General features: G+C 44.6%; 1 protein-coding gene across 2 annotated transcripts in view; it reads left to right on the top strand.

Annotated features, from left to right (window-relative positions):
• The first annotated feature begins 6,863 nt into the window (after positions 1-6,863).
• PTPN21 (protein tyrosine phosphatase non-receptor type 21) overlaps positions 6,864-25,546 on the top strand; it is an 80,327-nt gene continuing 61,644 nt past the window's right edge. Inside the window, exons 1-2 of one of the 2 annotated variants that reach the window (XM_049113384.1) lie at positions 6,864-6,978; positions 11,122-11,508. In XM_049113384.1, the coding sequence (XP_048969341.1) occupies positions 11,329-11,508 (180 nt within the window). In that variant the 5' untranslated portion in view covers positions 6,864-6,978; positions 11,122-11,328. Of the gene's footprint in view, positions 6,979-10,767; positions 11,509-25,546 lie in introns of those variants that run through there. The other variant, XM_025442438.3, reaches the window with a different exon arrangement.

Genomic DNA, 25,546 nt, shown 5'->3' with positions numbered 1-25,546 from the left:
GATTTTATTTATTATGTGGGACTCCAGACAGTTAACCGCTAAGTCACCTAGGCGTCCCCTTCAGCCACCATTTCAGAACTAAGAATGAAAACACAGGTTTTTGTATCCATTACTGGTTAGAAAATCCTTAGTCAATATTTAGATAATTTTGAAAGAACATTTCACAGAGAATAGAAAATGTTTTCATTAAAATGTATTTGGGATGGGGCGCCTGGCTGGCTCAGTAGATTAAGTATCTGCCTTCAGCTTGGGTCATGATCCCAGAGTCCTGGGATCCAGCCACATGGGGCTCCCTGCTCTATAGGGGGTCTGCTTCTCTCTCTCCCTCTGCTGCTCCCCCTGCTTGTGCTCTCTCTCTCTTTCTGTCAAATAAATAAATAAAATATTTTTTAAAATGTATTTCGATCATGGAAACTTATTAAAATGTATTCAAAAAAGGGTTAACTTTCAGAATAATCCATTTAAAACTATGGAAGAAGAGATTTGCCAGCTACTTAAGAATGCACATATTTATAATAATAAAGAGAAGATGAAAAGAAATGCTTTTACTTAAAAAAGAAAGTGAGGGGGAGCACCTAGCCGGCTCAGTCAGTAGAACATGTGATGCTTGGTCTTGGGGTTGTGACTTTAAGCCCTGCATTGGACCTAGAGCTCACTTAAAAAAAAGTAAAAAAGAATTCACTCCCTCTGCACCCACCCCCCTCATGCTCTTTCTCCCTGTTTGTGCTCTCTGGCTCTCTCTCGAAAGAAAGAAAGAAAGAAAGAAAGAAAGAAAGAAAGAAAGAAAGAGAGAAAGAAAAGAAAGAAAATCTCTTTTTTTTAAATCTTAAAAAAAAAAAAAAGAATTCACACATTTAGACCTCAGGAGGAGTTACAGTGTCTGGATCAAAGGGGGCAACCCACTAAACCAATGGTGTTCAGTGGTCCAACACTACAAGGTGCTTCCCTTTTGAGATGCAGCTTCATAAATCAGATCACATCCAGAGGAAGATGATCATGATGATGACCAGAGCAAAACCATTAAAGGAACTAAGAGTATTTAGCTTAAAAAATACTAAGCTGGGCTAAAAGAATTCTTTTCTGACATGGAAGGACCCTGCAGTCCAAGAGGAATGATATATTTTGCTATAGGGGATAGAATGAGGACTAGATTTCATCAAACCACAATGCTGGCTAAGAGGATTCTGGGTTGTCTTTTTTTTAAGATATTATTTATTTTATTCATGAGAGGTACATAAAGAGAGACAGAGAGAGGCAGAGACACAAGCAGGCTCCATGTAGGGAGGCCTATGCAGTACTCAATCCCAGGTCTCCAGGATCACACCCTGGGTCAAAGAAGGCACTAAACCAATGAGCCACCCAGGCTGCCCTGGATTGTCTTTTAAAGAGAGAAGATGAGGGATCCCTGGGAGAGAAGATGAAAAAAATAATAATAAACTAGAGAGAAAAGGTGCCTAAAAAGAGCTTTGGTTTTGAAGTCAGAGGGGCCTAAGGACTAAGGTCAACTCCATGGAGACCTGAGTCCTCTAACAGTGGCCTCCTCTTATCTGCAGCCCCAGTCTCGTCTCAGGGCAGCATTCCAGCTGGATGCTGCACATGCACAACCTTTGCAAATGTGTATTACGTGTGCGTATGTGTGTGTGGTGAAGCAGAGGTAGGGGTTGGGGGCAGTTTCCTTCAGCCTGGAATGCTTTTTTCTTCCTTTCCTTCTTAGTGAGCTTTTTTGTTTGTCCTTCTAGACTCAGGTGGAAGCTGATCACAGTGTTAAACTAGACATGACTACCCCCTTTAAAATATATTCTCACTAATACGTTCTCCTGCTATAATATACATATATATAGTACTGGAACGTGTGTGTGCGTGTGCCTAAGTCATCTTATTTATCTTTCTTTTAGTGGCCTCTGGCTCAGAATAAAGGCAGGATGAGTACAGGTTTTTCAATAGTGAGTATCACATAGTATGTCTGCCCTTGGCTCAAAAGCCCAAGTGTTGGGAATTATACCTACAGTAGTTTTGCTATAGGGATTGATAAACATTTTCCATTTTCTTGTCCATTTGAACAAATATACTGCCAACATCATCGTTTCTCTGATATCCAGGGAAATCCATGCTCTTTCATCTCACTCTTTTGCAGCTGAAAAGCTGCTGCACCTGATGAGGTGTTGAATATAGCAGGGAGAGGACACAGAAAATTTGGAATAAAAGAGATTTCACCTTTCTAGCTCTGGCTCTTGCTATTGCTTCCCTCTGGGAATCATTACCTCTATGCGGTGGGAGGAGAGAGGGCCGTCATTTGGTTTAGATTCTTGCAGAAGGGATCCCTGGGTGGCGCAGCGGTTTGGTGCCTGCCTTTGGCCCAGGGTGCGATCCTGGAGACCTGGGATTGAATCCCACGTCGGGCTCCCGGTGCATGGAGCCTGCTTCTCCCTCTGCCTGTGTCTCTGCCTCTCTTTCTCTCTGTGAGACTATCATAAATAAATAAAAATTAAAAAAAAAAAAAGATTCTTGCAGAAGATGGTCATTTACATAGTGAGGTACAGTACCTACCAAGCTATCAAAGCAGATTAATATCTTTTTTTAAGACTTTATTTTTTTTTTAAGTAATCTCTACACCCAATGTAGGGTTTTAACTCACAACCCTAAGCTTGAGTCGCATGTTCCACCAACTCAGGCAGCCAGGCACCCTGAATTTCTTAACTCATAAGAATATATTAGTCAGTGCACCACCAAAACCACAATTTCCTTTCCTTTCATTGAGTATCTTTTTTTAGTTTAGGACTTTCTTTTTTAAATTTTATTTATTTATTTTTTAAGATTTTATTTTTGAGAAAAGCCCAGGTAGCTCAGCGGTTTAGCACCGCCCTTTGCCCAGGGCCTGATCTTGGAGTCCCGGGATCGACTCCCACATCAGGCTCCCTGCATGGAGCCTGCTTCTCCCTCTGCCTGTGTCTCTGCTTCTTTCACTCTCTCTCTGTCTCTCATGAATAAATAAATAAAATCTTAAAAAAAAAATTTTTTTTGGAGTAATCTCTACACTCAACATGAGCTCAAACTTAACAACCCAGAGATCAAGAGTCACAAGCTCTACCAATGACTGAGCCAGGTGCCCCTTAAATTTTAATTTCTTTATTTTAATAAGAAATATCTCCATATGTATATGTACTCATAATACGCCACTTTCTGGGTAACAAGAGGAGGTAAAGATACAGATAGGTAATGGCTATTTATCTACAGAGTATCTCTAGATAGATACAGATTATGGTAACTGGTTACTGGCAACAGGAGAGCTAGGTGTCTAGCAGGCAGGTAAGGAGACTTTTACTTATACCTTTTTGTATCTTTTGGGCTTGAACTATACAAATTACTTCTCTTCCTTTCATTCAAACATAAGCCAATGACGTTGTGAAGGGGCTGTTCATGTGGCTTATCATGGGGTAGCTACTGTCAAATTAACGTAGTTGAGGGGAAAATAGAGTTCAAATATTTGGTCAGCAAATGACACTGGTGCAGTGTGAGGGAGGAAGTTCAAATCTGTTGTCTAATATCCCTTGGGGTTTTATGATCATTTTCTATTTTTAAAATACTTTTATTTTCTTCCCGATTCAATTAACACGGTTTTTTTTTAGTGCCTACTCTCTGCCAGTAGTGTCCTAGGAATTCTAGGAGGTATAAAAGAAGCCCTCATGAAATAGTTTTTAAAGCTCTTGCCAAGTATGGAGATCACTGTGGAATGGGATGGTTAAGAAGTTTTCTTGGAAGCAGAGAGGCTTGAATTGAGGCTTGAAGGGCAAGGAAAGACTTAGACAAATGAAAGGGGGTGGGGGGCACAGGAGATACTACGGGCCTGGAGAAACAGCTTGACTGGGGCATTCTGGGGGGAAGAGAAAAATTAAGGATGGGCAGAGAGGCTAGGATCAGCTTAGAAAGCCCTTAAAGTACAGGCGGAAAAGCTAGCCTGGTGGGGGCGTGGGTATGGGTATGTGTGTGTCCATCGGGAGTGATAAACCTGAGACAGAGGTAAGCTTGGTATTTGCATGAAAAGGAGAGAAAACTGAGAAATTAGATGTTAGACCACCCTTGTTGCAATAATCCGGATGTAAAATGATGATTTAGAATTTTGGGAAGTGGGAGGGGGCGAGGTAGAGAGAAAAAAAGAAATTGTGAGATGGTGTAAAGGAGGAAATATCAGATCTTCATGGTAGGCTGGAGATGAGAAAGGGAAAAGAGTCTCACATAATTTCAATGTTTCTACCTTGGAAGACCAGAAAAGGAGCTTATTTTAATGTCTTCTTTTCTCACACACAACTTGACCCCTCATGGTGTCCTGCTGAAATATCAATTACAAACAGAATTTCTTTTTGAAGAAGCTAGTTTATTTTTTTTAAAGATTTTATCTATTTATTCATTAGAGACACACAGAGAGAGGCAGAGACAGAGGCAGAGGGAGAAGCAGGCTCCCTGCGGGGATCCTGATGTGGGACTCCATCTCAGGACCCCGAGATCATGACCTGAGCCAAAGGCAGATGCTCAACCACTGAGCCACCCAGGTGCCCCTCAATTACAAACAGAATTAATTATTTTTTTCTATCAGAAACACATGTAATCTTAATTGCTTTTAGCTCCATTGCTTGACTTGAATCTTGCCTGGGATTTGTTTTCTCATAGCGCTCATACATCAATGATGTACGTACGGTGTGTGTACATCATCTTCCACTAGACCAGAAGTCCTCTGTGTGCAGGGACCATGAGTTAGGCACAGTAAGGACTCGATAAGTGGCTGCTAATTGTCGATGATAATGAGAGTTAAATAAAATTTAACACAAAAAATCTTTCTAGAAACAGTATTTTTGGGCAGCCCCGGTGGCGTAGCGGTTTAACGCCACCTGCAGCCGGGGGTGTGATCCTGGAGACTCCAGATCGAGTCCCACATCAAGCAGATCAAGTCCCACATAAAGCTCCCTGCATGGAGCCTCCTCTTCCCTCTCTCTGCCTCTTTCTCTCTCTCTGAATAAATTAAAAAATAAAAAATCTTAGAAACAGTATTTTTTTTTAAAAATCACTTAAATTAAAATGCGCAGGGATCCCTGGGTGGCGCAGCAGTTTGGTGTCTGCCTTTGGCCCAGGGCGCGATCCTGGAGACCCGGGATCGCATCCCACGTCGGGCTCCCGGTGCATGGAGCCTGCTTCTCCCTCTGCCTGTGTCTCTGCCTCTCTCTCTCTCTGTGTGACTATCATAAATTAAAAAAAAAAAAAATGCGCAAAATAAAAGCTTCCCTGCTCCAGTCGCTCAAACCACATGCCAGGTAAACGTCAAACAACTCTTTGGTCATGGTTGTTAGGGTCACATAGTTTTAGTCCTTCACTTAGGTATTCCAACTGAGTAATAAAACCGGTTAAAAATATAGTGATCATGTAATAATAAACACTGCTAATGGGGTCTAGAGTTAAATGAATCCCTTCCCATATATTTTACACAAGTTACCCCGCAGTGATTCTTCTTCTCACTTTTGAAGAGAGGAAGCCCGATCCTGGAGTCCCAGGATCGAGTCCCGCGTCGGGCTCCCTGCATGGAGCCTGCTTCTCCCCCTGCCTGTGTCTCTGCTTCTCTCTCTCTCTCTCTGTCTCTCATGAATAAATAAATAAAATCTTAAAAAAAAAAAAACCCATAACTATCCAAAAAAAAAAAAAAAAAAAAGAGAGAGAGAGAGGAAGCCGACACAGAGAGAGGTCAGGAAATTTGCACCAGGTTCCCCAGCTAGAGTGTTGGCGCTGAGATTTGAACCCAGACAGCTTGACCGTGGAGCCCCCCTCCCGAATGGCTCTACCGGGTATTGCATATGCATACAGCTCTTTTGGAGACCTAGAGGTTATTTGAGGCACATCAACCTTTTGGCGGGGGGTGGAGGGGTGGATAGAAGGGGACTTTCCCACCCAGTACTTAAGGGTGTTTCCTCCACCTTTAAAAAAAATTATTTAGGGGATCCCTGGGTGGCGCAGCGGTTTGGCGCCTGCCTTTGGCCCAAGGCGCGATCCTGGAGACCCGGGATCGAATCCCGCATCGGGCTCCCGGTGCACGGAGCCTGCTTCTCCGTCTGCCTGTGTCTCTGCCTCTCTCTCTCTCTCTGTGACTATCATAAAAAAAAAAAAAATTATTTATTCATGGGGGACAGAGAGAGAGAGAGAGAGAGAGGCAGAGACACAGGCAGAGGGAGAAGCAGGCTCCGTGCAGGGAGCCCGATGCAGGACTCGATCCCGGGTCCCCAGGATCACGCCCTGAGCCCAAGGCAGACGCTCCTTTTTTTCGTTTTGTTTTTTTTTTTTGGAGGTGCACGGAAGTAAGACCTAGAATCTGGGAGCTGTTCTCAGAAGTGCACAGCGGTACACGGACCGCTCTGGCGATATAGCGTCCTGCGGGCCCTGGAAGCACGCGAACATCCCCCTGCCCACGTTTGGACTGAAAGCCGCGCTGTATCTGGAAGCCCTTAAAATAAGCGGTCATAGGAGGAAAGGCGCAGCGGCGCGCCCCCTCGGCGGCGGCCGGGCGCAGCTGTCCCCCCGCGCCCCCCCGCGCCCCGCCGCCCGCATTCCAACTCTCTGAGGTCACGGGCCGCCGCGGCCGCCGCCCCGGATCCGCCCGCCCCCGGGGGAGGGCCGCCCCGCCGCCGCCGCCGCCGCCCCGCCGCCCCGCCGCCCCGGCCCGTGCGCCTTCGTCCGTCGGTGCGTCGGTGCGGCCCCACCCCCGCCGCCGCCCCCGCCGCCGCCGCCGCCGCCGGACTCTGCCCGGGGAATGGTCCGCGGGCCGGGGTTCCGGAGACAGGAAGTGCGGCGCGCGGGCCCCATGAGCGCGCGGCGGCGCGGGCTGGCGTGCGGGCGCGGCGGGGCGGCGGCGGCGGCGGCGGCGGCGGCGGCGCGGCGGGACCCCGGGAGGCCGGGCGCTGAGCGGGGCGCGCGGCCCCGAGGATGCGGGAGCGGGAGCAGGTGAGCGCGCGGGCCCGGGCGGCGGGCGGCGGGGCGTGTCGCCCGGCGGGGGCCCCGGAGCGCGTCCGCCCGCCCGGGACCCCCGGACCCCGCGGCAGGAGCGTAACAAAGACCGGAGAAGCCTTCCCTTCCCAGCTCCTCCGCGGTCTGCGGCACTGCGCTGCTACCCGGGGGGCGCGAACTTCTGCACTCCTTGCCGGCTTGTTGCGGCTTACTTCTGCATCAGGGTTCTAGCAGTCTTCTAAGCCTTTTTTTTTTTTTTTTTTTTTTTTTTTTTGGTGCTTCTCGGAATATTAAGGTTTGCCAGATAACTTAGGCGAGGAGGCGAGGAGGGGAGGGATTGTTTGGTGATGACTTGTTTTGCAGTAAAGAGTGTTTACTCTGGGAAAAAGAATTCTTGGGTCTGCAGATTCCGGCTTGTGATTTCTGCAAATCCTGATTAGACTGGCCGCCCTTGGCATGCACGTCTTCTCTCTTTTGCTGCGAAAGCCCTATAATCACAGCGCGCACTCGCAGGCACGTTCGAAACGCGCCGTGTGCCCTGACGACCGCCGAACGCCTAATTAGCTGCTGGCAGATTTTTTTTTTTTTTTTTTTGACTTTGGGATACGACAGTAATTTTACTCTGATAGTAGTTGTGTTTTGTTTCTAGGGTATCTTATTCTCGAGTATCTACGCATATTGTCCATGAGAAATATGTTTGATTTAAATGCTATATAGATCTGTATGTTACTCTAAAGATGCCATAGACCCCCTGTGATTATTTTGGAGTGTCTTTGGCAAAATTACATGTGGGGAGGATCTTAGCAAGGGTGGAAACGACAGGATTCAGAGTTACAGGGTATTTGACAAACTTTTGAAAGGGAATATGAAAACGTTAAAATGAATTCACAGATACCCCGGACTGCCTTTTGAAAAGTGGAACAGAATTTAACATGTATCTCTTATTACATTCAAAAATGGTTTTGTAGAGAAAGTGTTTCCTAGCTTTTCCTTTCAAAAGCCAATTATGAATGATCTCTTTAGCAGTTAGATAAGCTATAATTGCAGATCTTTCAAGTTATTGTATATTATTTTACACCTGAAACAGACCCCCCCCCAAAAGCAACTTACATTTCTACTCTATTGGAACATTCATAACTTTGACATGATTTGCTAGTGAAAACTGAAAATTAAAATGTGTAAATCATTGATAATTATCTAAATTATTAAACAGCATTATTTTAACACAGGTTTTATATAAATACGCAGAAAGCAGGCTATTCTTGTGGATAGATCTTGGGGAAAAATGCATCCTTATATCCACACCCATATTCACCCCTCAACTTTTCTGACACATTATAATATCTACCAAAATAAAGAGGAGACATTGGTTTTTCTTTATCTGATGTAAAACATTTCAAATATCAGGAACAACTCAAAGTTTTACTCTGCATTTGCTTAATCAGAGCTTAAGTTAATAATTAAGTTGTATACTGTAATATCTGCCTTCAAGGCATAGGTCTTTCCTTGTAATGAAGAATCCACCATATTTGAACACTCAATACAAACATTAATCTTTCCTCTGCATATATGCAATATCTTCCCTTCATCACACTACTTAACCTCTTAACCTGTCCCATTTTTTTCGTTACCCTAATTTGTATATAAAATTGAAATCCACCACCTCATCTCAGAAAGGTATTTATGTAGTATATGTGGTATGTCATATATATATAATCTCTTAATATTTGTATCATACAAAACACTGATGGCTTATCAGGCAATTTTCTTTTTTTTTAATTTTTAGTTATTTATGATAGTCACACAGAGAGAGAGAGAGAGGCAGAGACACAGGCAGAGGGAGAAGCAGGCTCCATGCACCGGGAGCCCTACGTGGGACTCGATCCGGGGTCTCCAGGATCGCGCCCTGGGCCAAAGGCAGGCGCCAAACCGCTGCGCCACCCAGGGATCCCCTATCAGGCAATTTTCTAGTCAAAAACTTATTAAAGTTCTCATCTCATGATTTTTTTTTTATTCTGCCTCAACTATATTTAGTTTATACCCTGACATAGCAAAGAGCATTTAAAACAGCAAAAAAACCCCCAAAAACAAAAAACTGCAAGTGAAGACTCTTTTAATAATACTTATGTCACCCCTCCCCCCTTTAGTATGGTGCTTTTACTCATAGAAGGTACTCAGCAAAAGCTGTTGTTTAAAACAGCCCTTTAAGTATTCCTTTTTTTTTTTTTCTCCCTTCCTTTGGCCTTCTTCCTCTGGTCCTTGTTTTTAATTTTTCTGGCCACGTGGGCATAACCAGAACTCCAAGGGCAAAAAGCAAACCACCACCGACCAAAGCACGAAAACAGAAACAGAGGAAGCTGTGGCTCGGTCCTTACTCGAGATGCAGCCCTGTATGTAATTATAGCTCGCGTGTAATCTCCTTAAGGGCAGTGACGGCTTAGGGTTCGGCTCATCTTAGATTTCTCACACTGCCCACTAGGCTGCCTCGTCCTCAGGGACGCAAGACACTTTTGTGGAATGGAATTACAAAACGTTAGCTTGGGCAGAGCCCAGTGGAATAGCTGCGCCCATCGCCTCTTGAAACCCAGACGCAGGAAAAGCGGAAAAGAGCGGAGCCCTGGGGAGGAGGAACCTGGGATCCGTGCCCAGGGCGAAGCTGAGCTACAGCCGCTCCTTCCCTGGCCTGGGTTCCGCGTCTCCCAGGGGAGAGGATGGAGGGCTGCCCCTGCCCCTGCCCCTGCCCGCGGTTCCCCGGCCAAGTTCAGGGTAGCCAGCCGCGGCCGGGCCTCGCTCGACGGTTCTCAGCCATCCGTCTAACCAGGCGGCCTCCACTCAGAAAGAAAAACAAAGGGTGGGAACCGTCCCGGGATTTTGTTGACTCGCTGGCCGGGGCGGGGAGGAGGAGAAAAAAACCCAGGCAGTGTGACCCCCCCCCCGCCCCCCATCGCCGCCGCTCACGCTGTTTGCTCCAAGCCCAGGAGTTAGCATCAACAGGTGTGTTTAGAAACGTTGTAAGTCACGTTATGGGGGGCGGTGTGTGTGCGTCCCGAGGCTGCAAGCCCGGAGCCGGACCGCCCCCGCCCCCGCCCCGCCCCCTTCCCTGGGGCTCGAGCTGGGCGGGGGGAGGGGAGGGGGGGCAGCAGGGGCCGGTCCTTCCGTCGCGCGTCCGTCCGGAAACGCGGGCGGCGGGCGGAGCGTTCCGGGACTTCTGAGGCTGCGCGTTGGCCGGGGCAACGCGGCGGGGAGGACGCTGCGCGCGCCGGGGGCGGGGGGTTTGAGTCCGAGCGCGAGGTCCCCGGCCGTCCATTCCCTCCGCTCGCCCGGCTCGCTCGGCCCGGGCCGCCCCTGGAGAACCCAGGATGGTGCTTCAGGCTTCCGGGCCGCGGCCCTGCTGGGGCGCAGGCCCGCCGCCCCTCCCGGCGGCCCCATCGGCGGGGAAGCCGGGGCCGCCCTTTGCCGAACGTCCGTGCTTCGGGTGGTAATCGGACAACCCGCATTCCTGGCGTCCTTCGGGCTTGCGAATCGATCGATCAGTTTGGTGACGTAGACGTTTGCAGAGCCGCAGCGGCCCTGCGGGCGCGTGTGGGGCGTTTCGCCTCCCTGGACCTCGCAGCTGCCAGAAGTTCCCGGGGATCCCCCCCCCCCGTGGGTGCAGGGTCCCCGTGTCTCACGGGGCGTGCTTAGCGCTTTGGGAGCTGTTCTTGTGCACCTCATCTCCTGTTAAGGACTCGAGCACCCCCACACCTGGCGCTTTAGGGAGCCAGCAAAATTAAGGATTAAAAAAAAAAAGAAACCCTCGAAACTTGAGCGCGGAGCCCCTACAGGCCGGCTACCGAGTTTGGCGGCCCGGTAGCCCCAGCCGCGATCCGCTTGGGCCCGGAGGTGCCTCGCGTTATCCGAAGGCTTCCAGAGGGCTGGAGCCGGGTGGTAGGCTCCCTCCCTGGCCGCCCAGGTCCTGGTGATACCTTCTTTATCCAGGACGCAGTGGGGGGAGCTTGTTCTTTGGATAGGGCTTTAGTGATTTTTTTTTTTAATTTTATTTTTAAAAAGCTCAAGAGGTGGAGGTGGGGGAGGGGTATACAAATACAGACAGGTCAGAAGTTGCCCTGGCCCCTGTAACCGGTGTCCGTCTGTCCCCAGCACTGGCGTGGATGCTCCCCCCACCCGGCCTTTGGGGACTCGGTTGCCTTTTGATGGCGGCAGCAGCTGCTGCTGGGTGAGCAGCCGGAGACTGTCCAGGACTCCTCCCGGCGGGAGAGGAGCTTGTTCCCCCGCCGTCCCCACCACCCGATTGGTGGCGGTGCCTTGCCCGCTTGACCTGTCCACCGCGCTCGGAGGGAGAAGAAGATGCCCCTGCCGTTCGGACTGAAACTGAAACGCACCCGGCGCTACACGGTGTCCAGCAAGAGCTGCCTGGTTGCCCGGATCCAGCTGCTCAACAACGAGTTTGTGGAGTTCACGCTGTCTGTGGAGAGCACTGGCCAGGAGAGCCTGGAAGCTGTGGCCCAGAGACTGGAGCTGCGAGAGGTGAGCCCCCCAACCCCCCAAAAGGCTGTAGGCGTCTTTAGCCTGGCTTTGTGCCTTCCTTCCCAGCCTTGTAATGCACGCTGCCCCCTGTGTTCTCCAGGGAGGTCCCTGGCCATGATGTCGGAGTTTGCAAGCTCCCCCTCCCTGGGAAGAAGGAATAGATACAGAGCAAGAGGTCTTAGAGCAAGCGGTCTTTCTTCGGGTGTACCCCGTAAGATCACGAAGAGTGCCCTAGTTTTGAAAATGCTTATATTGGCTCCCTTAAAATGTAATCCAAAAGCAAATAGTAATGCATTCAGGATTATCCAAGTCCCCCCCCCCCTTCTTTTTTATTTATTTATTTATGATAGTCACACAGAGAGAGAGAGAGAGAAAGAGAGAGAGGCAGAGACACAGGCAGAGGGAGAAGCAGGCTCCATGCACCGGGAGCCCGACGTGGGATTGGATCCCCGGTCTCCAGGATCGCGCCCTGGGCCAAAGGCAGGCGCCAAACCGGGCGATCCCCAAGTCCCCCCTTTCTAATATAATCCCAACTGTGTCCTTCTGATCTAGTACAGTTTACTGACTTTCATTCACTGACTCTTTTGCACAGACCACGCCAAGATTGTAAAGTTATATTGTCTGAGCTTGAATTCTGGTTTCCTCACCAACTGGCTGTTTAACCTTGGATGAGTTGTGTGACCTCTTTGGGCTCTGGTTCCCTGATCTAAACCATGGGGATAATGCTCAAGAGCGGTTGTGTGATTTAAAGTGCATGTAAAGCCAGCATTTTTTTTTTTTTTTAATAACTTTGTCTTTTTATTTTAACTTTTTTTTTTTTTTTTTTCAGTAATCTCTGTACCCAATGTGAGGCTTGAACCCATGACCCCAAGATCAAGAATCACATGCTCTTCCCACTAAACCAGTTAGGTGTCCTGAAGCCAAAGAGCTAATAACAGTGTTATAGTTATCATAGGGAGGTTTGTCTTGGAAAACCCCTAATCTTGTCTGTAGGAAGTTGTGGAGTCCTCAAAGATCCACATAATGTCTTAAATTTAAGATGCTATGTAAGGTGTAATTACTATGTAAGGCCTAGTGAAGAAAAGGGCTCTAATTACAGTTAAGAGCTTTCCTGTCTTTGGCTGGTTGGTTCTGGGATAAGAGAAAGATGGAGAAACTGGTTATTCCCTGTAAATGCCCAGGTTATATTGCTAACTGGAAATCCCATTGTCATAGTGCATAAAAAGTTAGGAATAGATAAACTGTGTACCCTGTGACTATTAAGAATCATTTGATTATTCCATATTAAAGAGGTGTTAAGTGCCAAGGATATATGTAGTAGGAGCTCATGCTAGTATTGACACCATTAAGAAAACAGTCTGATCCATGCTATGATAGGAAAAATAAAAAAAATAATAAAGGGTGCTGTAAACAATAGGGAGAGGCAGCAGAGAGGACAGGGATGGTGCAGGGTGGAATTTGTCCAAGGCTGGAAAAGACTGTTCCAACAAAGGAACTGCAGGCCAAAGACTTGAGGCAGGTGATCTACCTGGAGCCTCAGGTGGGGAGAGGAAAATCCATACTGCTGGGTTTTTGTTAAGGGGTTTGGGTTTGTCCTGAAAGTAGTATGGAAGCTAGTGAAGGACTATATTTTATTTAAGTAATCTCTACACCCAACATGGGGCTTGAACTCAGGACCCCAAGATCAAGATTCTCACACTCCTCTGACTGAGCCAGCCCGGTGCCCCATTAGTGAAGGATTTTATTTTATTCATTCATTCATTCATTTTATTATTAGTATTATATTTTTAGCGAAGGATTTTTATTTTTTATTTTATTTTTTTTTAAGATTTTATTTATTTATTCATGATTGATGGGGGGGGGGGGGGCAGGCAGAGAGGCAGAGACACAGGCTGAGGGAGAAGCAGGCTCCACACCGGGAGCCTGACACCGGACTTGATCCCAGGACTCCAGGATTGCGCCCTGGGCCAAAGGCAGGCGCCAAACCGCTGAGCCACCTGGGGATCCCCTAGCGAAGGATTTTAAACAGGGTTTGGTGATTGTTTTTTTGAAGAGCAGGCCTTCTGAAAGACAAGTAAAAAGGAGTATTTGTGGGGCAGGTGATAGTCACTTGGATCTGGAGGGGGATGGAGGGAAGTGGCTGGAATCTGGAGATACTCAGGACCTATCTGCCAAGTGTGGAGGAGGGCTAGCCAGAAGGTCCAGGTTGATACTGAGGGTTCCAGTAAATGGTGGAGTCTGTAACTGGGAGAGGAAGCATTAAAGGAAGAGCAGGTTTGAGGGGCAGAGGGAGAGGTGTATGGTGAGATCAGTTCGGGAAGTACTCAGTCAGAAATGCCAGTTGGAGATGTTGAGCCTGTGGAGGCATGTGCAGGCTTGGAGCCCAGCTAGGGGGAAGGATTTGGGAATCATCAGCCTAGGTCAGTTCATCAAAGGCGGGAGAGGCCATGAGGCTGTCTAGGAGAGAGAAAGATGTAGCGGATCCCTCAGGGTTGAATAGAGGAGGCCGAGAGAATTAGGAAGAAACTGGAATGGAGCACAAAATAGGAGAAAGTAAACCAGCACAGCCTGCCTCAGTGACTCGCTCTGCTTACTTGTGTTTATTACATATTTTTTGCTTCCATCACCCATTTTTCCTTTTTTAAAATTTTGGTTCTCTTCCCATCATTTCTTTCTTATGCACCAAGTCTATGCACAGCCACCACAGAATTAACTTCTTGAGGAGCTGTGGTTAATTTATTTTTGTAGCCAGAATACCAGGCATGGAATGTGCTCAATAAATACAGGCTGCACTGCGCCCACATTGCTCTGTTGGTCAGGAAGTCCAGGGAAATTATCATTACTTGTTTGAGGTTATCATACCCGGGAACAAGCACCTTCACCCTGCTGTGGATACATAATGAGACTGATTTTTAGCACAAGGGTAGAGTGCTTTGAGAGGGAACAGGCACGAACCCTAGAAAATGTCTTAGCCTTGGACAGACTATCCCAACATTTCCAGTATTCAATGAGAGTCATGGTTAGGAAGCTAGTCTGTATAGCAAGCAGACTCTTCCTTTCAAAGCTGCAGAAACTCTTTTCTGTAGCATATAAACAGAGGGCTCAAACCTCAGGCCTAATTTGACCAAACGACTGTTCAGAAATTCCGGGTCAGGGCAATACCTGTTCTGACATTGTGTCCATGCATACGAGATTCATACCAAGAGCTGTTGATGTTTTGTCACCTTGCACTATTCTCCCATCAGTCAGACTCAGAATTATCATAATAGATGGATTTGGCTGATAATCACTGCTACTGCCCAGATTGCACCTGGGGGAGAAAAAGTCTACTTGCTTAATCGAATACTATTTTACTTCTATAATGGCAAAGGCTACACAATAATACAATGACAACACTACCCAGAGGCTTCAACTGTATCCGTAGTATTTTATTTCTTAAGCTGGATGTGTGGGTATATGTTCGTTAGTCTTCATTTTTTTTTTTAATATCTAAGATATCTTATAACATATTAAGAAACTACAAGCAGTGGGACGCCTGGGTGGCTCAGCCGTTTAGTGCCGCCTTCAGCCCAGGGTGTGATCCTGGAGTCCCGGGATTGAGTCCCACATCGGGCTTCCTGCATGGAGCCTGCTTCTCCCTCTTCCTGTGTCTCTGCCTCTCTCTCTGTGTCTCTCGTGAATAAATAAAGTCTTTAAAAAAATAAAAGAAAGAAACTACAAGCAGCAAGGTTAATGTACTTGTTTGCAATTTAGTTAACTTAGATGAACTTTTTCCAAATTCACCATATTTGAGCTGTGGAAAGTGACTTTTAAAGATGGAGAAACATTATCCCCACAGGAAAATATTGCTGTTCATTATAGCAACAGCTTCTCAGAGCTGGAGAAATTCTCTGCATATCATTCATTCTGAGTTTCATAACACGTTTTCAAGAGAGATTGTGAAAGCCTTTGTAGAGTTTAAAGGGAATTAGAAAACTTTCCAGTTTGGAAAGTATATGTTATAAAACTTTGATGGAGGTGGTGAGACAGAAGGGTGTCATCTGGGCACAGCTGCTCCCACGGGGCAGTGTCACCTTGGTAGAATCAGCACAATTTAAAGTGAGGTGGTTCAGCTTAAAAATCTGTTGTGTTTAGGAATAAGACCTGTGTTACCTCAACTCCCTGAGAAGGATATGTAAAAGCAGGTTGCCAGTTTAGTAATTTACAATGAGATGTGGAACCACCAACAGTCCCAAGTATGTATATTCCCTGGCCAGGCCACGTTCTCCCTGTAGGCAGGCCATATGGGAGCCAGCATAAACTAGAAGTTACTTAGTGAGTATGGAATCAAAAACCTTCCCTATCTTCATAAGGGGAATGGTGCTGCCTCTGGTACCAATTAAGTTCCTTTGAGTCTGGGTATCCTTTCTGGGCAGTACTTAGGTGGGCACTGCCTTTATTTGCCTCTAGAGAACACTCTTTAATAGAGTAGTTAAGACATTTGCAAGTTGAATCAGAGATGCTCGAGTTTGGGGACACTTGTGTGGCTTAGTGGTTGAGCCTCTGCCTTCAGCTCAGGGCGTGATCCTCCCCACGGGCAGCCTGCTTCTCTCTCTGCCTGTGTGTCTGCCTCTCTCTGTGTCTCTCATGAATAAATACATTTTTAAAAATCTTAAAAAAAAAAAAGAAAAAGAAAAACTCGAGTTTGGACCCCAGTGCTGCCATTTATTAGTTCTATAACCTATCAGTTATGTGATCCAGTCCAAGTGACACACCACATCATTACATAATTCATAAGTCAGACATCCTGTCTACTTTATGCATGTCTCTCCTTCATTTATAATAGTTCACATAGATGAAGTTGTCTTACCTGGAAAAAGGCAACATGAGACTGAGAAAAGAACTTTTACAATAAAATAACATTTTTTAAAAAGTGCTTTTGTCCAATTATATTTGGAGTTGGCATTTTTCAAGTCTACTGTTTTTCATCTGTGGATTGGGCTGTGAGGATTCAGTGTTAGATGAAAAACGTTTAGTAGAGGGCTTGGTTTGTGAGAAGCTCTCACAAGGGTGATGCCCACCTGTATGTTGTAACTGACCAACTTCTCTTCAGATTGATTCCTTTGTAAATACCTTGTATTCTCTTAGTAAATGGAAGAAGCAGTGTTTATTCATAAAATGTTCTTACAGTAAAAACAAGTGTAGTGGCCACTGGTACTTTTTATGTTATTAAACTTAAAATTTTAGTGTACTGTAGTAATTTAGCAGTCATATTTGAACCTTTTTCATGCAACTTGAAATTAATTTGTACAGTGTCACTGCCTTGTTGCTCCCCCTCCCAAAACCAACAGGACTTCAGTAGGTTTATATTTCTCTATTTGCCTCTTTCTTCCCTCTTGCCCTCAACCTATGATTAAAAACAACAAAAAAAAGTATTATGAAATTTTGCATTAAGATTTTTGTTTTTTTTTTTCAGGGTGTGTCTTTCTCAAAGATTCTTTTTATATTTATTTATTTATTTATTTATTTATTTATTTATTTATTTAAATTCAGTTAGCTAGCATACTTAATTTCTGGTGTGTTTTTTTTTTTTTTTTTTTAACTAGGTTCCATGCCCAGCGTGGAGACCAATGCAGGGCTTGAACTCATGACCTGGAGATCAAGACCTGAGCTAATAGACACTTAGCCCACTGAGCCAGCACATACTCCTCAAGGATTCTTTTTAAATCTTGTATGGGATCCCTGGGTGGCTCAGCAGTTTAGCGCCTGCCTTTGGCCCAGGTCGTGATCCTGGAGTCCCAGGATCGAATCCCGCATGGGGCTCCCTTCCTTGAGCCTGCTTCTTCTCCCTCTGCCTGTGCCTCTGCCCCTCTCTCTCTCTCTCTGTGTCTCTCATGAATGAATAAATAACATCTTTAAAAAAATAATCTTATATCACATTTGATAATCATATTTTTATCATGTCATCATGGGTTTTAATTAGATTCATTGCAAGCTATTATTTCTTACAAGATACCTTCCTTTGTCATAAAGCCCTTATTCAGCTTAAATTCATACATGGTTGGTGGGGTGTTTTGTTTCTCTTTTACGATTTTATTTATTTACTTATTTTAAAGATTTTATCTACTTATTTTACACAGAGAGAGTGGGCACAAGCGGGGCAGGGGGTGGGGAGTGACAGAGGGAGAGGGAGAAGCAGTTTCCCTGCTGAGCAGGGAGCCTGACCTGGGGCTTGATCCCAGGGCTCTGGGATCATGACTTGAGCTGAAGGCAGATGTTCAACTGCTGAGCTACCCAGGCGTCTAAGATTTTAAATGTCCAGTTAGGAAATGGAACTTAAAACACCCTAGAAGCTTTTTTTTATTTTTTAATTTTTTTTATTTTTGAGTAATCTCTATGCCTAACATGGGGCTCAAACTGAAGACCTGATTTATCAAGAGTCACATACCAGGGCAGCCCTGGTGGCTCAGCGGTTTAGTGCCGCCTTCGGACCAGGGTGGGATCCTGGAGACCCAGGATCGAGTCCCACGTCGGGCTCCCTGCATGGAGCCTGCTTCTCCCTCTGCTTGAGTCTCTGTCTATCTCTATGTTCTCATGAATAAATAAATAAAAAATCTTAAAAAAAAAAAAAAAAAAAAGAGTCGCATACCTTAGAGACTGAACCAGGCAAGTGCACCAACCCTTGGAGGCCTTTAAAAAACGAAAACAAAAACAAACTTTTATTTATTAAGTAATTCCCTACCTCCAATGTGGGGCTTGAACTCATGACCCTGAAATTAAGAGTCACATGTTCAACCGATTCAGCCAGCCAGGATTCTTCTGGATTCTTTTGAAGATAATTTTTTCATGTTTTTGCTGTGATAACATTATGTGTCAGCTTTATAACAGTCTGCTATTTCTGAGCGTTTTGCGTGTGTATGGGGGAAGGGGTATCCTCATTGGCTACATATATGGTGAGCGTACATAACTACAGTTTTAAAGTTGAGATTAGTACTAAGCCTTCAGGTGAAAAATTAGGCAAAATTTAGAAGTTTTTCCTGTGGCATCTCATTTTAAGATTGTAATTAGGCTTTGATACTTGGTTAATCTATGGTGGTTTATCACACACCTTCAGAAAAAATTTTTTTAGTTGTATTCGAAGTCCATCACACATATGCCAAGTTTTTATTTTTTAGAATATAAACTCCATCAGAGTAGGACTTAATATCACCTGTGTCTGTAACAGTGCCTTATACCTTATGGTACATCGTTTCTGAAAAAATGTCTAGTTTAAAAATTAAGGTTCTTATTTTGAATTTACATTGATAAGCATAGACAGCAGCTCAGTTAAGTTGGCCTTTATTTGCTCTATGATTTTATTTCCTGGAGAGAGTTGAACATGTATAAAACTTTGAACATAGGTAGAAAAGTACCTTTTTCTTTAGAATTTTATTTCTTTTTCACTTTGTGGCTTCTCCTGAAACAATTAGAAAATTACCAGGGACTTTGAGTAAAAGGGACTCCCTGAGGTAAGATTGCTAGATCATGGGAATGTCAACTTCTTTGGAACAGATTGTTCCCATAATGTTGTCTGACTGATGGGGAAATTCTTTAGCTAAAGGATTTGTTGGTATAGAGAGGAATCAAGCATATAATGCAAACCATTACTCTCAAGCACAACTTAAGAAAATGTTCTTGGCCATTGGAGTGTATTTTAAATTAGTGTCTTAGGTATTCCAAATATCCACTGACCTTATCTTGACTGTTATCTGAGTAGACCTCAAGAATTTCATGCGTATTTCCTTCTGCACTAGCTGTTTTCAGTTGGACTCTAAAAATAACTGAAATATGTGTAAGATAAAAGTATAGTATCTGCAAACTTTTCAACCTTTTGGGCTGAATATTTATTAATTCAGGTATGTAGGTTATAAATCAAATAAAATTGATGTATAGACAAGTATCAGTAAATATCTTTGGTTAACTAATAAACAGAAATTTTATTTTATTTTTATTTTTATTTTTTTAAAGATTTTATTTATTTATTCATGAGAGACACAGAGAGAGAGGCAGAGACACAGGCAGAGGGAGAAGCAGGCTCCGTGCAGGGAGCCCGATGTGGGACTCCATCCCAGGTCTCCAGGATCACGCCCTGGGCTGAAGGCGGCACTAAACCACTGAGCCACCGAGGCTGCCCCTAAACAGAAATTTTAGATTGGCCTCTCCAAAACTGATTAAAATGAGCAAGGATTTCTCTTGATTTTTAGGTTTTCTGTTACTTTTTTTTTTTTTTTTAAGATTTATTTATTTTAGAGAGAGCATGAGCAAGTATTGGGGGAAGGGCAGAGAAAGAAAGAGAATCTCAGACTCCTTACTGAGTGTGGAGCCCAACGGAGGGCTCAATTCTATGAACCTGAGATTATGACTGGCGCTGAAGTCAAGAGTCTGCCGTGTCTAGATAGTTAAAAACTAGCCATATAGTGGTGCCTGGCTGACTCTAGGAAAGCACGTGACTCTTGATCCCAGGTTGTGGGTTTGAGCCCCATGTTGGGTGTAGAGATTACTGAAAAAATAAATGGGGTTAAAAAAAAAGAACCAGCTATATAAATAGAGGAATTATTAATACAAACATGTAAATGTTACGCATTTTAACATAAGTAACATCACACAGGTTATTACGGATTTTTGAAACCTGTTTACTTAAAGGAATGGAGTATTATTCAACTATCCCCTTAATTTCTAGTAAGTTTAAGAGCTAATAGTCTAAGATATTTTTCTCCCAGTATTGGATTTTCCACTTCAGAGGTGTTAGGGAGGTCCTTGAATCGCTTTCGCCAACAATCTGCCACAGTTGTGTAGTCTTATCACCATGTGGAACTAAGTATGAATTTACTCATGTGCGGAGGTTTGTGAGTTGAGTTACAAAATGGTGGACGTAGGGAATGGAGGGTGTTTGGGGCTCCTCACTAAGTTCTGTCATTTCCTTTGGTGTATAAAGCTTCAGATTTCATTCCTTATAACACTAGAGGTTTTAGTGGATTTCTACTGCCCTCCCTTCTGGGTGGATGAACATTATTGTGCTAGAAGCTTAATATGCCTTATCACATTTAATCCTCACATGGAATTAGGCATTACTTTTCCATTTTAAAGTGTGGAAACAGAGGTTCTGAAAAATTGGGTGATTTGCTCTGCTAATCTGGGTGACCATACAGCTAATAAGCAGAAGAGTCAGAATTTGAGTTTGTATCTGTCAAACTAATGCTTGAACTTTGACGTTTAGAGTTACAGGGGTCATGGGCCCCTTTAGAATCTGATGAGGTTGTAGAATTTTGCATACAGTTTCAAGTGGTTCGTGGATACCCCCTCTGTCAATCCATTTATGAGCCAGGCTGTCTGCCGAGAAGCCTCTTCTAGATGAAGCAGTCTTTCCCCTGCTCTCAGCTTAATAGGACTTTCTTCCTTGGTCTTTCTTTTTTCTCCAGTTAATGGTGCTGGTAGGATAGAATATTTGTGAACAATTCAAGACCTTCGTATTTTTAGGAGAATAATTTACCTCTGAAGTATACCCCTCCCTGACTGTGCCCACAAATATTCTTTTTGAGTGATCTTTATCTTCAGATCTAAGGAAAGGCTGTTTGAGGTATTTGTTTCCTCATTGAGATGTGTTACTCCTTTTTTGTTTGTTTTTAAGATTTAATTTTTAGGTAATCTCTCTCTATACCCAACATGGAGCTTGAATTTACAACCCCAGGTCAAGAATCCCATGCTCTACCAACTGAGCCAGCCGGGCACTTCAAGGACATTTTATTCTTGAGGGAAAAGCTCCTTTCAAGGAGTAAAGGGAAGAGGTTGTGAATGGAAATTCCTTCATTACACCTCTTCCTTACCAGACTGCACCTTCATGCCCACCAAGCAATAGGTGTGTGACCGTTTTTCAGTAAACGAATTGATTACTCATTTATGCATTAACCAAATTCACTGGCACTTCTTGAACCCTATATTTCATCTTTTTGTGACAAGCACACACTACATTGTGAGTTTTTTTTTTTCCCTTTGCTCATATCACTTTTTTTTTTTTTTTTAATTTTTTTTATTTATTTATGATAGTCACACACAGAGAGAGAGAGAGGCAGAGACACAGGCAGAGGGAGAAGCAGGCTCCATGCACCGGGAGCCCGACGTGGGATTCGATCCCGGGTCTCCAGGATCGTGCCCTGGGCCAGAGGCAGGCGCTAAACCGCTGCGCCACCCAGGGATCCCTTTTTTTTTTTTTAAAGTAGGTCCATGCCCAGTGTGGAGCCACAAGCACACACTACATTGTGAGTTTTATTTTTCCCTTTGCTCATATCACTTTTTTTTTTTTTTTCTTAAAGTAGGTCCATGCCCAGTGTGGAGCCCAATGTAGGGCTTGAACTCCCAACTCTGAGATCAAGATCTGAACTGAGGTCAGGATTTGGTCACTTAACTTAGCCATGCAGGCACCCCTAAATATCACTTACCTCTCTTTGGTAAGTGCAAAAAGGTGGTTTTATTATAACACAGGGACAGGACCCATGGGCAGAAAGAGCTGCTTCATATTACTTTCTTAACAGTATACTGGCTTAGCAGATGTTTCCTGTTTGGTTCTCTGAGCAGTTTGTTCGTAAATAAATGTCACTTATATTTTACTTTTTTTTTTTTTAAATTTTTATTTATTTATGATAGTCCCACACACAGAGAGAGAGGGGCAGAGACATAGGCAGAGGGAGAAGCAGGCTCCATGCACCGGGGGCCTGACGTGGGATTCGATCCCGGGTCTCCAGGATCGCGCGCTGGGCCAAAGGCAGGCGCTAAAGCGCTGCGCCACCCAGGGATCCCTATATTTTACTTTTTTTTTTTTTTTTAAAGATTTTATTTATTTATTCATGACAGTCACAGAGAGAGAGAGAGAGGCAGAGACACAGGCAGAGGGAGAAGCAGGCTCCATGCACCGGGAGCCCGATGTGGGATTCGATCCCGGGTCTCCAGGATCGCGCCCTGGGCCAAAGGCAGGCGCCAAACCGCTGCGCCACCCAGGGATCCCTATATTTTACTTTTTAATGAATATCCAGAGGCAACTTAAATTCTTAAGACTTAGCTTAAGATATTTCACTAGAAGAGACCATGCATGTCACAAATCCTATATGAGAAGTATCAACATGTGTTAGGAATAACTTTTCCACCTTTCTGTAGTAGATTGCCCAGATGAGATCGCTAAAAGGTATATGGGGTTTAGATTTATAAATAGGACACAGTAATCACATTATTCTGAATGAGCTTTAACTGAGCAGGCTAAGAAAGTGTACAAGTAATTTCATGCTGGCTGTTGGCAGTTCATTTTCTTTGTGAATATAAAAAGAATTTGTGTTTGTTCAGTTGTGTTACAGTTATGTAGCTGGCTCAGACTTTGACTTGACAAATCCATCGATGTCATGTGAATATTCAGCTGATTGAACTTTGTTATCATTAGATTCAATTGTAGTTGGCAAAGCAAGGTTGTGTAGGCAACAAGGTGGAGTTTTGGTACCGTTTGAACTTGGATTCAAATCCCTGTACACTACCTGTGTGACCCAAGAAAGCCAGCTTCTCTGGATTTTGCTGCTTCTCTGTGTGAGATGGTAGCACATGACAGTAAGAATGATAGCTATTTACTGCACACTGACTAGATGCCAAGCACTGTACTAGATACTTTACATGTTTACTTTATCCCTGAGTGGAATGGACTTCCTTCCTTCTCCCACCATCTCAGTGATGGAGTAGAGACCAATGATGGACAGCACCAGGACACTTGTTAACTGGCAACTCTAGTTTTTAGTAGTTTTCTTCAGTTCTTTCTCTTTCTTTCCTTTTCTTTTTCTTTTTCTTTTTCTTTTCTTCGTGATAGAGCGAGCATGAGCGAGGAAGAGGGAGAAGCAGACTCCCCACTGAGCAAGGAGCTTGATGCAGGGCTTGATCCAGAACTCTGGGATCATGATCTTGGCTCAAGGCAGACGTTTAGCAGACTGAGCCACCCAGGCACCCCTCTTTAGTCATTTCCATTTTCCTTTTCATTGTCTAAATTCACATCAGTTGAAATAAACTGAGAAAAAATGGATTGGAGAAATATGACTTGAGATGTTACTGTCAACCAGTCAAGTTTAGGGCTACCCCACTGAGAGTTAAGATACCATTGTAATGTCCTTTCTCTTCCTGCCAGTTGAGTGTGAATTATCTAGAAAATAACCTTAATTCTCTCTTTTTAAAAAAGATTTATGTATTTATTTGTTAGAGACACAGAGAGGCAGAGACATAGGCGGAGGGAGAAGCAGGCTCCTTGCAAGGAGCCTGATGTGGGACTTGATCCCAGATTCTGGGATCACGCCCTGAGCCGAAGGCAGATGCTCAACCACTGAGCCACCCAGGTGTCCAATAACCTTAATTCTCATTCACCCATATTTTGCACTTACAGATAATATTTAGACAAGTACCTATTTGACTTGTCTTTAATTTTTTGACTGGAACCTATTTTGAAGTCAAATTTATGTTTGAATGGCAACTTATGGAAAAGAACACTTAAATTCTGTTTTACAGTATGATAACATAAAGACACATGAAGCATGTTGAATAATTAAGACTACATCTAGAATTATACAATATTTGTATAAAGTGTCACCCACTACTGGAATGGAGACTTCACTGTACACTGCTCTCGTTTTAGTCCCTGGCTGGGGCAACTAGTAGTGACAGCACCCAACTAGAATTCAGGTCTTTCACTCCTCTTTTTTTTTTTTTTTTTTTTTTTTAAGATTTTTATCTATTTATTCGTGAGAGACACAGAGAGACAGAGGCAGAGACATAGGCAGAGGGAGAAGTAGGCCCCATGCAGGGAGCCCAACATGGGACTTGATCCCGGATCTCCAGGATCACACCCTGGGCTGCAGGCGGTGCTAAACTGCTGCGCCACCCGGGCTACCCTAAACTCTTTAAAAAAAAAAAAAAATTATTTATTCATGAAAGACACGAGAGAGAGGCAGAGACACAGGGAGGGAGAAGCAGGCTCCCTATAGGGAGCCTGATGTGGGACTTGATCCCAGGACTCCAGGATCACGTCCTGAGCCAAAGGTAGAAGCTCAACCACTGAGCGCCATTCAGGTATCGCTAAATTCTTAAAGAAGAAAAGAAAGAAAAGCGATGCAGGTGTTGGTATTTTCGAATAATTTGTTTTAAAAGGAAAGAAAAAAGAAGACAGGAAAAGTTCCCAAAAACAAAACCCTGCTAGTGAAGGAAATAGTTAAGTATAGATTTTCCTATAGTAAAAAAGATGTGATATGAAATTTTCTGTTTAAGGGGACTTGAAAACTGACAATAGGAGCTAGTATTACTTGAGCAGTTATTTTGTGTGAGACACTTGTTTCGGGAGGGGCTTTGGATATTTGCTCCTCAGCCTCAGCAGTCCTATGGGGAAGGCACTGTTTCGCTCCTCTCCACTTTACAGAAGGGTAACACAGGTGTTAAGTAACTTTGCTCATGCTTCCAGGGCAGGCTCCTCTGTGCTCAGCAGCTTTCTTCCCAGGATGTAACTCTGGGCAAGTGACAGGTGGCCTGCCATGGAGTTCATGCCTCTAAGGGCAGCTTGGCACAGTGCAGCCTCCAAATCTGATGGAGATTGCTTTAAGTACTCTTGAGATACGTGTTTTTGTTTATTCTAATTACTACAATTTATTATTTTGCTTCAAATAGGTTTTTTGAGGTTACATCAGGCACAGAAAGATAAGCCTGAGAAAGAACATAAATCATAATCAGGCCAGCAAGACCCCATGGGGAGTGCCTAAAGTACTGAGGGCAGACCTGTTTGATAGGGAGCTCTCTGTGATCCTGTTCCCCGGCAGAGTTGGAAGTCTCAGGCTGATGAAATAGCCCCCTGGAGAATTCTCTGCTGAGAGATTTTCCAAAGCAGTAGCCGTGCTTTGCAGTGTTGTTGTTTGAACTTGGGGTGGGGGGTGGCTCCTAAGAGTCTGAAACTGCAACTAAATCAAGAAAAGTGGCCAGGGCAGCCCTGGTGGCGCAGTGGTTTAGCGCCGCCTGC

This window comes from Canis lupus, chromosome 8 (assembly GCF_003254725.2).
Source record: "Canis lupus dingo isolate Sandy chromosome 8, ASM325472v2, whole genome shotgun sequence".
NCBI lineage: Eukaryota > Metazoa > Chordata > Mammalia > Carnivora > Canidae > Canis > Canis lupus.
The sequence above is the reverse complement of the archived record's forward strand: the minus strand, read 5'-3'. Positions and strand labels throughout refer to the sequence as shown.